At 36.8% G+C, this 14305-nt stretch overlaps 1 protein-coding gene across 2 annotated transcripts in view; it reads left to right on the forward strand.

Moving 5' to 3' along the window:
- Window positions 1-14305, forward strand: part of DIAPH3 (diaphanous related formin 3) — a 550258-nt gene that overhangs the window by 306292 nt on the left and 229661 nt on the right. For both annotated transcript variants that reach the window (XM_022561162.3, XM_030762514.2), the window contains one exon: window positions 1151-1280. In XM_022561162.3, the coding sequence (XP_022416870.2) occupies window positions 1151-1280 (130 nt within the window). The remainder of the gene's footprint in view (window positions 1-1150; window positions 1281-14305) is intronic.

Raw genomic sequence — 14305 nt, forward strand, 5'->3', positions numbered from 1 at the left:
GTTATTCAAAAACTTCAAGTTCACTTGTCCCAAACTGAAACAATTCTTTTTTCTCCACCCCACCCAAATCTTTTTCTCATTCTTTCTGTCCCGTTTCAATAGATGTCATCATGTGGGTTTCCATGCCCACCCTGTCCCATGATCTCATGCCTAAGGCATTACCTCATCTCAGGCTGTTTTCTTTCCCTGCCTGGATTATTGCTACAGCTTTAAAAATTATTCTTCCTGCTCTGTTTTTACCCTTGCTCTAATCTTTTATCCACACTGTGCTACAAGGAGCTTTCTAAAATGTACGTCTGATTAGCCCTCATCTAGTTTAAAACATCCCAGTTCTTAGGGACCAGAATCCTATATCCATAGCATGGTCTGCCTTTCTTTTAATTTTCTGGCCTTCTCCTCATATTTCTTTCTACTCTCCCTACTTCCCCCTCCCCGCAACATGTACTTTTATTTTGGAGTCACTTGGACTCCTCTAAAGTGCCACTTTCTTCCTCATCTATGGTCTTTTTCAAATGCTGCTCCATCTGCCTCTGATACTGTGCCTTTGAGTTTTTTCCTTCCCTTCCCCAACCCATACAACTTCCTGCCTGCTGGTGTTCAGTTCAGGTGCCCTGTCCTCCTAGGCATACTGTATGATTATTTTTACTATACTCTTTGTCACACAGGGGAAATGCATATTTTCTGGGGTTTCCCCCCCGCCCCCACTAAATGGCTTCTTGAGGAATGACTTATTGGTTGTTGCGTCTCCGACTCCTGCCGTACCCAGTAGGCATTCTATAAATCTGTGCCAAATGAAAAAATGAGCAAGCATGTGGGATTGTTTTAAGTGTTGATATTATATACGTTCCCAGGTTGTCCTGTTTTCCTGGGCATTTCACCATATTTTTTTTCCCCCATGAAACATTACATACTAGATTGAATTAAGCTTATTCCTTCTTTACAGTAAATATTAATGACTTAGACCAAACAACAGTATATGAAGAGTAGCTTTTCAAGTGTTTAAATAGTGGCTTTTCAAAAATAGCATTAACTAATTTTACAGCTCATTTATTTCTTATCTATAAAAAACAGTATTAACATTATTTAAGTAGAGAGACTATCAACATATTTTTGACTCTCTGTATTTTTTTCTCCCTCTCATTCTGTTTAGCTAAAGGACACAAAATCAGCAGATCAGAAAACAACACTACTACATTTTCTTGTGCAAATATGTGAAGAAAACTACCCTGATATCCTCAATTTTGTGAATGATTTGGAACACTTGGACAAAGCTAGTAAAGGTTTGTGCTTTTACAGAAAAGATTTTCGTGCTCTGGGTCTTCAGTTGGTACAGAAAATAATGTCTTTTATGTGAACATACTTGCCACTTTGTCACTGTGTTTTCATACTGAATATGCCATTTTAAAAATAGAAAGTTGTAGGACATTTACTTTATCAATTGTCATTATTGGAGCTATGACTTTAATTTTTTGACTGGGTAGTGAGGCCCTATATACAAAAACATATCATTTTGCAGTTGTTTCTTTTTTTTTAACATCTTTACCAGAGTATAATTGCTTTACAATGTCATGTTAGTTGCTGCTGTATAACAAAGTGAATCAGCTATATCTATACATATAACCCCATATCTCCTCCCGCTTGTGTCTCCCTCCCACCCTCGCTATCCCACCCCTCTAGGTGGTCACAAAGCACCGAGCTGATCTCCCTGTGCTCTATGGCTGCTTCCCACTAGCTATCTATTTTATATTTGGTGGTGTATATATGTCCATGCCACTCTCTCACTTTGCACCAGCTTACCCTTCCCCCTCCCCATGTCCTCAAGTCCATTCTCTACCTCTGGGTTTTTATTCCTGTCCTGCCCCTAGGTTCTTCATAACCATTTTTTTTTTTTTTTTACATTCCATATATATGTGTTAGCATATGGTATTTGTTTTTCTCTTTCTGACTTACTTCTTACTTACTTTCTGACTTACTTCACTCTGTATGACAGACTCTAGGTCCATCCACCTCACTACAAATAACTCAATTTTGTTTCTTTTTATGGCTGAGTAATATTCCATTGTGTATATGTACCACATCTTCTTTATCCATTCACCTGTCGATGGACACTTAGGTTGCTTCCATGTCTGGCTATTGTAAACAGAGCTGCAGTGAACACTCTGGTACATGACTCTTTTTGAATTATGGTTTTCTCAGGGTATATGCCCAGTAGTGGGACTGCTGGGTCATATGGTAGTTCTAGTTTTAGTTTTTTAAGGAACCTCCATACTGTTCTCCATAGTGGCTATATCAGTTTACATTCCCACCAACAGTGCAAGAGGGTTCCCTTTTCTCCACATCTTCTCCAGCATTTATTGTTTGTAGATTTTCTGATGATGGCCATTCTGACCTCTTTGTAGCTTTGATTTGCATTTCTCTAATGATTAGCGATGTTGAGCATCCTTTCATGTGTTGTTGGCAATCTGTATATATTCTTTGGAGAAATGTCTATTTAGGTCTTCTGCCCATTTTTGGATTGGGTTGTTTGTTTTTTTGATATTGAGCTGCATAAGCTGCTTGTATATTTTGGAGATTAATCCTTTGTCCGTTGCTTTGTTTGCAAATATTAGCTAAACGACACAAATTTCTCCAATTTATCCCATTCTGAGTGTTGTCTTTTCATCTTGTTTATGGTGTCCTTTGCTGTGCAAAAGTTTTTAAGTTTCATTAGGTCCCATTTGTTTGTTTTTATTTCCATTTCTCTAGAAGGTGGGTCAAAAAGGATCTTGCTGTGATTTATGTCATAGAGTGTTCTGCCCATGTTTTCCTCTAAGAGTTTGATAGTGTCTGGTCTTACATTTAGGTCTTTAATCCATTTTGAGTTTATTTTTATGTATGGTGTTAGGGAGTGTTCTAATTTTATTCGTTTACATGTAGCTGTCCAGTTTTCCCAGCACCACTTACTGAAGGAGCTGTCTTTTCTCCATTGTATATTCTTGCCTCCTTTATCAAAGATAAGGTGACCATATGTGTGTGGGTTTATGTCTGGGCTTTCTATCCTGTTCCATTGATCTATATTTCTGTTTTTCTGCCTGTATCATACTGTCTTGATTACTGTAGCTTATAGTATATTCTGAAGTCCGGGAGCTTTATTCCTCCAGCTCCGTTTTTCTTTCCCAAGATTGCTTTGGCTATTCAGGACCTGTTGTGTTTCCATACAAATTGTGCAATTTTTTGTTCTAGTTCTGTGAAAAATGCCATTGGTAGTTTGATAGGAATTGCATTGAATCTGTAGATTGCTATGGGCAGTATAGTCATTTTCACAGTGTTGATTCTTCCAGTCCAAGAGCATGGTATATCTCTCCATATTAACAAATTGAAGGAGAAAAACAATATGATCATCTCAATAGATGCAGAAAAAGCTTTCGGCAAAATTCAACACCCATTTATGATAAAAACTCTCCAGAAAGTAGGCATAGAGGGAACTTACCTCAACATGATAAAGGCCATATATGACAAACCCACAGCCAACATCTTTCTCAATGGTGAAAAACTGAAACCATTTCCACTAAGATCAGGAACAAGGCAAGGTTGCCCACTCTCACCACTCTTATTCAGCATCGTTTTCGAAGTTTTAGCCACAGCAATCAGAGGAGATAAAGAAATAAAAGGAATCCAAAACAGAAAAGAAGAAGTAAAACTGTCACTGTTTGCAGGTGACATGATACTATACATAGAGAAAACTAAAGATGCTACCAGAAAACTACTAGAGCTAATCAATGAATTTGGTAAAGTTGCAGGATACAAAATTAATGCACAAAAATCTCGTGCATTCCTATACACTAGTCATGAAAAATCAAAAAGAGAAATTAAGGAAACACACCCATTTACCATTGCAACAAAAAGAATAAAATACTTAGGAATAAACCTACCTAAGGAGACAAAAGACCTGTATGCAGAAAACTATGAGACACTGATGAAAGAAATAGAAATTAAAGAGGATACAAACAGATGAAGAGATATACCATGTTCTTGCATTGGAAGTTTTGCAGTTTAAACCTTCTGAATACCTGCCAGCCCCACCCTCTGCTGCTAAGCCACTTCCACTGTGTCCAGTGCAGTTCTCTTTGGATGAGTCATTCATAAGCACCTGGGATGATTATGCATCTGAGCCAAGCACCTGTAGTCAGTGTCCTCCTTGGCCTGATTCTGAATCTCCATCTGCCTACCTTGCAAGTAGAGCCTGCTTCCTTTGCCCCAGTAGGCACCAAACTGCCATAGATTCCAGTCACTCCTTCCTAATAGCTCAGTTTCTAAGCTCCTTCTTAGCCCCTGCTGTGGGTTTAGATCTGGTTACAGAAAGGGTCAGAGAAAGGATAGTCCTATTATTTATATTTGGTTTGAATATGACTTATGCAGTTTTTTGAACATCTGAAGCATCCAGGTTATATATCACATCAGTTCTGTGGGAAAAAAACTTTACTTGCCTCAAAAAAAAAATGAATTTACGAATACACATTTGGGTGAATATATACAAATGTATAGATATACATTTTGGAAGACATCTCATTTGGTCTGGGAGAGTATCTCTATTCTTTTTGTACAGGCCAATGGTCATTTGTCAACTTAAAGAAAGATACTTTGTTCCAGTAGTATAGTGAATTTTTCTTTTAAATTAAAAAAAATCACTTTTATCATTTCATACCCTGTTCATTTTTTATTTTTTTGAATTTTATTTTATTTATTTTTTATATACAGCAGGGTGTTATTAGTCATCACTTTTATACACATCAGTGTATACATGTCGATCCCAATCTCACAATTCATCACACCACCAACCCCAACCAACACCCACTGCTTTCCCCCCTTGATGTCCATACATTTGTTCTCTATGTCTGTGTCTCAATTTCTGCCCTGCAAACCGCTTCATCTGTACCGTTTATCTAGGTTCCACATATATGCGTTAATGTACGATATTTGTTTTTCTCTTTCTGACTTACTTCACTCTGTATGACAGTCTCTAGATCCATCCATGTCTCAAAAAATGACCCAACTCGGTTCCTTTTTATGGCTGAGTAATATTCCATTGTATATATGTACCACATCTTCTTTATCCATTCATCTGTCAGTGGGCATATAGGTTGCCTTCCATGACCTGGCTATTGTAAATAGTGCTGCAATGAATATTGGGGTGCATGTGTCTTTTTGAATTATGGTTTTTCTCAGGGCATATGCCCAGTAGTGGGATTGCTAGATCATATGGTAATACTATTTTTAGTTTTTTAAGGAACCTCCATACTGTTCTCCATAGTGGCTGTATCAGTTTACATTCCCACTAACAGTGCAAGAGGGTTCCCTTTTCTCCACACCCTCTCCAGCATTTGTTGTTTGTAGATTTTCTGATGATGCCTATTCCAACTGGTGGGAGGTGATACCTCATTGTAGTTTTTTTTTTTTTTTTTTAATTATTTATTTATGGCTGTGTTGGGTCTTCCTTTCTGTGCGAGGGCTTTCTCCTGTTGTGACAAGCGGGGGCCACTCTTCATCACGGTGCTCAGGCCTCTCACTATCGCGGCCTCTCTTGTTGCGGAGCACAGGCTCCAGACGCGCAGGCTCAGTAGTTGTGGCTCACGGGCCTAGTTGCTCCGCGGCATGTGGGATCTTCCCAGACCAGGGCTCGAACCCGTGTTCCCTGCATTGGCAGGCAGATTCTCAACCACTGCGCCACCAGGGAAGCCCTCATTGTAGTTTTGATTTGCATTTCTCTAATAATTGTGATGTTGAGCAGCTTTTCATGTGCTTCTTTGCCATCTGTATGTCTTCTTTAGAGAAATGTCTATTTAGGTCTTCTACCCATTTTTGGATTGGGTTGTTTGTTTTTTTAATACTGAGCTGCATGAGCTGTTTATATATTTTGGAGATTTATCCTTTGTCCGTTGATTCATTTGCAAATATTTCTCACAGTCTGAGGGCTGTCTTTTCGTCTTCTTTATGGTTTCCTTTGCTGTGCAAAAGCTTTGAAGTTTCATTAGGTCCCATTTGTTTATTTTTATTTTTATTTGCATTACTCTAGGATGTGGGTCAAAAAACATCTTGCTGTGATTTATGTCAAAGAGTGTTCTTCCTGTGTTTTCCTCTAAAGGTTTAATAGTGTCCGGTCTTAAATTTAGGTCTCTAATCCATTTTGAGTTATTTTTGTCTATGGTGTTAGGGAGTGTTCTAATTTCATTCTTTTACATGTAGCTGTCCAGTTTTCCCAGCACCACTTATTGAAGAGACTGTCTTTTCTCCACTGTATATCCTTGCCTCCTTTGTCATACATTAGTTGACCATAGGTGTGTGGGTTTATTGCTGGGCTTTCTATCTTGTTCCACTGATCTATGTTTCTGTTTTGTGCCATTACCATATTGTCTTGATTATTGTAGCTTTGTAGTATAGTCAGAAGTCAGGGAATCTGATTCCTCCAGCTCCATTATTTTCCCTCAAGGCTGCTTTGGCTATTCGGGGTCTTTTGTGTCTCCATACAAATTTTAAGATTTTTTGTTCTAGTCCCATAAAAAATGCCATTGGTAATTTGATAGGGTTTGCACTGGATCTGTAGATTGCTTTGGGTAGTATAGTCATTTTCACAATATTGATTCTTCCAATCCAAGAACATGGTATATCTCTCCATCTGTTGGTATCATCCTTAATTTCTTTCATCATTATCTTATAGTTTTCTGCATGCAGGTCTTTTGTCTCCCTAGGTAGGTTTATTCCTAGATATTTTATTCTTTTTGTTGCAATGGTAAATGGGAGTGTTTCCTTAATTTCTCTTTCAGATTTTTCATCATTAGTGTATAGCAATGCACGAGATTTCTGTGCATTAACTTTGTATCCTGCAACATTACCGAATTCATTGATTAGCTCTAGTAGTTTTCTGGTGGCATCTTTAGGATTCTCTATTTATAGTATCATGTCATCTACAAACAGTGATAGTTTTACTCCTTCTTTTCCAATTTGTATTCCTTTTATTTCTTTTTCTTCTCTGAGTGACGTGGCTAGGACTTCCAAAACTATGTTGAGTAATAGTGGTGAGTGTGGACATCCTTGTCTTGTTCCTGATCTTACAGGAAATGCTTTCAGCTTTTCACCATTGTGAATGATGTTTGCTGTGTGTTTGTCATATATGGCCTTTATTATGCTGAAGTAGGTTCCCTCTATGCCCAGTCTCTGGAGAGTTTTTATCATAAATGGGTGTTGAATTCTGTCAAAAGCTTTTTCTGCATCTATTGAGATGATCATATGGTTTTTATTCTTCAGTTTGTTAATATGGTGTATCACATTGATTGATTTGCATATATTGAAGAATCCTTGCATCCCTGGGATAAATCCCACTTGATCATGGTGTATGACCCTTTTAATGTGTTGCTGGATTCTGTTTGCTAGTATTTTGTTGAGGATGTTTGCATGTATATTCATCAGTGATATTTGTCTGTAATTTTTTTTTTTTTTTTGTAGTATCTTTGTCTGGTTTTGGTATCATGGTGATGGTGGCCTCATAGAATGAGTTTCCGAGGGTTTCTTCCTCTGCAATTTTTTGGAAGAGTTTGAGAAAGATGGGTGTTAGCTCTTCTCTAAATGATTGAAAGAATTCACCTGTGAAGCCATCTGGTCCTGGACTTTTGTTTGTTGGAAGATTTTTAATCACTGTTTCAATTTCATTACTTGTGATTGGTCTGTTCATATTTTGTTTTTCCTCCTGGTTCAGTCTTGGATGGTTATACCTTTCTAAGAATTTGTTCATTTCTTCCAGTTTGTCCATTTTATTGGCATAGAGTTGCTTGTAGTAGTCTCTAGGTTGCTTTTATTTCTACATTGTCTGTTGTAACTTCTTCTTTTTCATTTCTAATTTTATTGATTTGAGTCCTCTCCCTCTTTTTTGTGATGAGTCTGGCTAATGGTTTCTCAATTTTGTTTATCTTCTCAAAGAATCAGCTTTTATTTTTATTGATCTGTGCTATTGTTTTCTTTGTTTTTATTTCATTTATTTCTGCTCTGATATTTATAATTTCTTTCCTTCTGCTAACTTTGTGTTTTGTTTGTTCTTCTTTCTCTAGTCCCTTTAGGTGTAAGGTTAGATTGTTTAGTTGAGATTTTTCTTGTTTCTTGACGTAGGCTTGTATAGCTGTAAACTTCCCTCTTAGAACTGCTTTTGCTGCATCCCATAGGTTTTGGATCGTTGTGTTTTCATTGTCATTTGTCTCTAGGTATTTTCTGATTTCCCCTTTGATTTCTTCAGTGATCTCTTGGTTATTTAGTAATGTATTATCTAGCTTCCATGTGTTTGTGTATTTTACGTGTTTTTCCCTGCAATTGATATCTAATCTCATAGCGTTGTGGTCAGAAAAGATGCTTGATATGATTTCAGTTTTCTTAAATTTACTGAGAGTTGAATTGTGACCCAAGATGTAATCTCTCCTGGAGAATGTTCTGCACACACTTGAAAAGAAAGTGAAATCTGCTGTTTTGGAGTGAAATGTCCTGTAAACATCAGTAAATCTACTATTGTGTCATTTAAAGCTTGTGTTTCCTTATTAATTTTTTGTTTGGATGATCTGTCCATTGGTGTAAGTGAGGTGTTAAAGTCCCCCACTATTATTGTGTTACTGTCGATTTCCTCCTTTATAGGTGTTAGCAGTTGCCTTATGTATTGAGGTGCTCCTATGTTGGGTGCATATATATTTATAATTGTTATATCTTCTTCTTGGATTGATCCCTTGATCATTATGTAGTGTCCTTCTTTGTCTCTTGTAACATTCTTTATTTTAAAGTCTGTTTTATCTGATATGAGTATTGCTACTCCAGCTTTCTTTTGAATTCCACTTGCATGGAATATCTTTTTCTATCCCCTCACTTTCAGTCTGTATGTGTCCTTAGGTTTTGAGTGGGTCTCTTGTAGACAGCATATATATGGGTCTTGTTTTCGTATCCATTCAGCAAGCCTGTGTCTTTTGGTTGGATCATTTAGTCCATTCACGTTTAAGGTAATTATCAATATGTATGTTCTTATGACCATTTTCTTAATTGTTTTGGGTTTGTTTTTGTAGGTCCTTTTCTTCTGTTTCCCACTTAGAGAAGTTCTTTTAGCATTTGTTGTAGATCTGGTTTGGTGGTGCTGAATTCTCTTAGTTTTTGCTTTTCTGTAAAGCTTTTGATTTCTCCATCGAATCTGAGTGAGATCCTTGCTGACTAGAATAATCTTGGTTGTAGGTTTTTCTCTTTCAACACTTTAAGTATATCATGTTGCTCCCTTCTGGCTTGTAGAGTTTCTGCTGAGAAATCAGCTGTTAACCTTATGGGAGTTCCCTTGTATGTTATTTGTCGTTTTTCCCTTGCTGCTTTCCATAATTTTTCTTTGTCTTTAATTTTTGTCAATTTGATTACTATGTGTCTCGGCGTGTTTCTCCTTGGGTCTATCCTGTATGGGACTCTCTGCACTTCCTGGACTTGGGTCGCTATTTATTTTCCCACGTTAGGGAAGTTTTCGACTTTAATCTCTTCACATATTTTCTCTGGTCCTTTCTCTCTCTCTTTTCCTTTTGGGACCCCTGTAATGTGAATGTCGTTGCATTTAATGTTGTCCTAGAGGTCTCTTAGGCTGTCTTCATTTCTTTTCTTTCTTTGTTCTTTATTCCGTTCTGTGGCAGTGAATTCCACCATTCTTTCCTCCAGGTCACTTATCTGTTCTTCTGCCTCAGTTATTCTGCTATTGATTCCTTCTATTGTAGTTTTCATTTCAGTTATTGTATTTTTCATCTCTGTTTGTTTGTTCTTTAATTCTTCTAGGTCTTTGTTAAACATTTCTTGCATCATCTCGATCTTTGCCTCCATTCTTTTTCCAAGGTCCTGGATCATCTTCACTATCATTATTCTGAATTCTTTTTCTGGAAGGTTGCCTATCTCCACTTCATTTAGTTGTTTTTCTGGGGTTTTTTCTTGTTCCTTCATCTGGTACATAGCCCTCTGCCTTTTCATCTTGTCTATGTTTCTGTGAATGTAGTTTTTATTCCACTGGCTGCAGAATTGTAGTTCTTCTTGCTTCTGCTGTCCTTATACCCTGTTTAAATTGTGTCTTCTATAAAGTGGGGATTGTAGCACTTTTTTTTGCAGAGAGGCATGTGATTGGATGAGATGTTCTTTCACACTTTTTCCTGAGATATATGTTTCTTTGAAGTGTATATCTCATATAGTCTGTTGAAAAATTAATTTGGAAACAATTAATATGGATTTTTAAGGCAAAAAATAAGTCTTTTAACTTTTCACTCTTGCATCCTAATGTTCTAATGGATTACTCCTTACTTTGCCCTTGTGTACCTTAAAATGTTCATGGCATAGTAAGATAATGTCCCTATGTATAGCTGTAAGTGTTTTAAGGGAATTTAAGAAGGGAAAATAATCCAAATCATCTTCTCATATTAAACAATGTGAGACTGGGCAAAAAGGCACAGAGGAAAAGAACATTAAAAATAACTCACAGAGGGCTTCCCTGGTGCACAGTTGTTGAGAGTCTGCCTGCCAATGCAGGGGACACGGGTTTGTGCCCCGGTCCGGGAAGATCCCACATGCCATGGAGCGGCTGGGCCCGTGAGCCATGGCTGCTGAGCCTGCGCGTCCGGAGCCTGTGCTCCGCAATGGGAGAGGCCACAACTGTGAGAGGCCCACGTACCAAAAAAATAAATAAATAAATAAATAACTCACAGATACTCGCAATAGCTTTTACGTGATTAGTTCATTAACTCAAGGAAGGCACCTTTCTTAAAATGAGTTTTCTGGAATTCTGGAATAAAATTTAAGTAAATGGGATGAAAAGGAATTGAAAATACGTGTTCTTGATGAATATTTAGCTTGATAAGCAACAGAGTACTAGGTGAAGAAGTGCTACCTTCAAGTGCCTTGACATATAGAGCAATTTCTTTTTCTGGGGAAAAGATGGTTAAGTAGTTAATAGCTTACATCAGCATTAGGTTTTTAGCAAAAATAAAATCAATGTGGGCATTTTCTCATAATAGCAGTTTGAATTTCTGGTCACTTTACTATTTTTCCTACTAGTTCTTAAACAAAATAGTAAGCTGGAACATACTTCTCTTTCAGATGTATTTTTTATTGTATAATACATTTTCTAGCAGTTTTTGCTATGAATTAAGATAAATGTCATTTATCTATTTTGACTCATTTGATTGTACTTAAAATTCTGTATAAATATTATAATATTTTGCTTTTGAAAAGTATGTAACTTTCATAAGGGTTTGCTTGCAGAGTTGTAACTTGGTAATGATATTCTTCTGTTTGTTTTCTTTTTTGGTGTTTCTGTGGGGCATTTTGGGGCCTTTAGGGGTTTTAGTTTCCATCTTTTACAGCGGAGGCATGCATATGTGTATGGGCCAGCAGATACTGAGAATGTGTTTCACAGGGAGCAGCCAACTTCATATTTGAAATAGAAAAGCCATTGCTGAGAGATTTTTTTTACAGTGTAGGTGATTGTTGAGCTAGATTTCTTTTCATGAGTTTATTATCCTATTAATGGATGAGATTTTAGAGGAATTAATGTAGTCTTGGATGAAATAAGTCTATGTTTACTTTGGAAAGTTTCAGTGCTCTTATATTATACATCATCATTTGAAAGTTTCCAGATTTGAAATCTTCTCAGTGAGCTATCACATGAATTTAAAAGTACCTTTGTTTTTGAGACATAACATATCCTGACCATTAGGTACTCCTGGATCAGCAGGGGGAGCTTTCATTGTAACTAATGAGCTTACCCGTATGACAGTTTTCAAGAATCTACTTCATTAGGGCTGCTTCTTTGCTAAAAGATAACGGCTTACAGCTTTTCTGTTGTATTTCAGTGAAAATATTTTTTGATCATTATTGTATTTCTGTATACCATTGTAATATTTCTTTTCTTTATGGACTTCTAAGGGTTGAGTACGTTTTTCCCTTGTCTAAACAGTTGAAATTAATGAACTCTAATCTATGATGGTTTTATTGATTTTTTTCACAATAACCTGTTTCATATTAATTTGGAATGGTATTTTATTAATGAATAGAAAATATGACCAAATTTTGGGGGGATTTGGAGTGTATTAAAATAATACCAAGGTAAATTTACAGTGTCACCTTGTTCAGCCCATGTCTTTTTTAAGGTATTATAGCTCTTCCATATATTTCCATTTTTCCCTAAATAGTTAACTCTTAATTCTAGAGATACCCTGCTAGTCTAGTCTGTAACTCACTTGTTCACTCATTCATTTAACAAGCATGTGTTGTGTGATTACTGTGTCAGAAACTGTACTCTGTCTTGCTGCTGGTCCAAGGTGTGGTTTCTGTGTCTTGGTGCAGCCCCGGTTACCTCACTCACATCTGACTTCTGTCCCAACTGTCTCCTTTCTTTATATACGCAACTTCCTCCCCTTTTGCTATGCACCCTCTAAGTATTGCTTATATTATTAGCCTAATACTGAGTCCTTCTCTTTTTTCTCTCTGTAGCTTCTCCTTAGGTGATCTCTTTAGTCTCCAAGGGCTTAAATAGCATCGTTACATTAATGACTTACAGATTTATATCCCAGACTTCCTTCTGAGCTCCACACTTGCATATCCAACAGCTTACTTGCCATCTCCAGCTACACTTCAGTGTGTAGATCATGATGTGCTGTAAAATGTGGCTCTTGATTCCTACTCCCTTACTCTGTCCTCCCCAGATTTTATTTACTTGAGAAAAATCTTTTTTGGCTCACTTTCTTCTGATTTCCTTTTTCTCATTTCCCCTGCCTCCTAGCCTTCAGCACGTCAGCTGAGAGCTGTGTGGTAGGTTCTGTGGGAAGTGGCAGCTGTGGCCTAGAATGTTGTCTAGATCTCTCCTTTGTCAGGTACCTTAAAGCAAATGTCCCTTTCCCTTTGGTACTTTTTCCTGATGCTTGCTGGGAACCTCACCTAAGTTTCTGTGTATTCCAATCTTTCTTTAATGATAAATTCATAGGTTTTCCAGAAAATCTTAAACCACTATTCAAGAACTACTACTCTAGATTAGAGACTATTCCTGGAACTGCTGGGAATGAAATTAGCTTCTTGAGAAAGGACAATATTCAGTGTATTATCAGAGTGGATTTAATGATTGCCCATTTTTAATTTTTTTCACTTTTTCCATTTCCACATTTTCAACTTTCAGGAGCATTCTTTGATGTTTTATATTTGAGTTTTTGTTTGCTCTGTTTTATAGACCTCTCTGCTTTTAAGACTGTTTGTTTGCTTTTAGCTAGTAATACCTTGGTCTGGCCCAAATATTTGTCTAGTCAAATACATCTCCTGGTTTTCAATTCCTCATGACTTTCCAACATTTTATGATAAATGCCTTACTAAATACTGAATGCTTGTCTTTTATTCACCTATTGTGAGCACTTAGAATGCTTAATTTCCAGGTGGCTGTCACCTGGAAATGCAGAGTGTTTGAAAATTTCAAATTCATCTGCTGTAACAAGCAAAAAGCATTTTCAAAGGCTTCCATTAACCTCCTTATGCTATAGACTTCCAAAAATGCCTATTAAAATGTATTAGCAAGTTGGATATATATTTTAGATATTCAGTATTAGTTATTAATTCAACTGCATTTTATATTTTAAGTGTATATTGTAAGTATATAAAGATGTTTATTATGCAACAAAATTAACAACACAACCAACATGGTGTTAGTTGGAACCATTAAGTCATGGAGATTAAAGTTAGGGCCTCATAATTTTGCAAGATAAATAAATTCTTTTGGTATTTTAAACCAATTGTAAAGTATTAAGAGTTTTATGAAAATACACATGCTTAGTGTATGTTTCTGACAATACAATGAAGTAATTTGACAGGACACATTGTTGATGGTGGGGGCATTTATAGTAAGATAATTTAGTTACAGAAGACAACCATGTAGGATATTGCTTTAATTGTCAATAAAGAGCACAAAATATATTCTGTTATGGGCTGAATTCTGTCCCCATATATTGAAGCCCTTTGTTTGTTGAAACCCTGACCCCTGGTACCTCAGAATGTGACTGTATATGGAGAGAGGGTCTTTAAAGTGGTGCTTAAGTTAAAATGGGACCCATAGGGTGAGCCCTAGTACAATCTGACCTGTGTGCTTATAAGAAGAGGAAATTTAGACCCAGAGAGACATCAGGAGTGTGCATACCAGACCAGCCATGTGAGGACACAGAGAGAAGGTGGCTACCTGCAAGCCAAGGAGAGATGTTTCAGAAGAAATCAAACTTACCAACATTTTGAACTGTGAGAAAATAAATTCTAT

Source organism: Delphinapterus leucas, chromosome 18 (genome assembly GCF_059928025.1).
Source record: "Delphinapterus leucas isolate spDelLeu-1000000601 "Yukka" chromosome 18, BTC_Dleu_Yukka2, whole genome shotgun sequence".
Taxonomy (NCBI): Eukaryota; Metazoa; Chordata; class Mammalia; order Artiodactyla; family Monodontidae; genus Delphinapterus; species Delphinapterus leucas.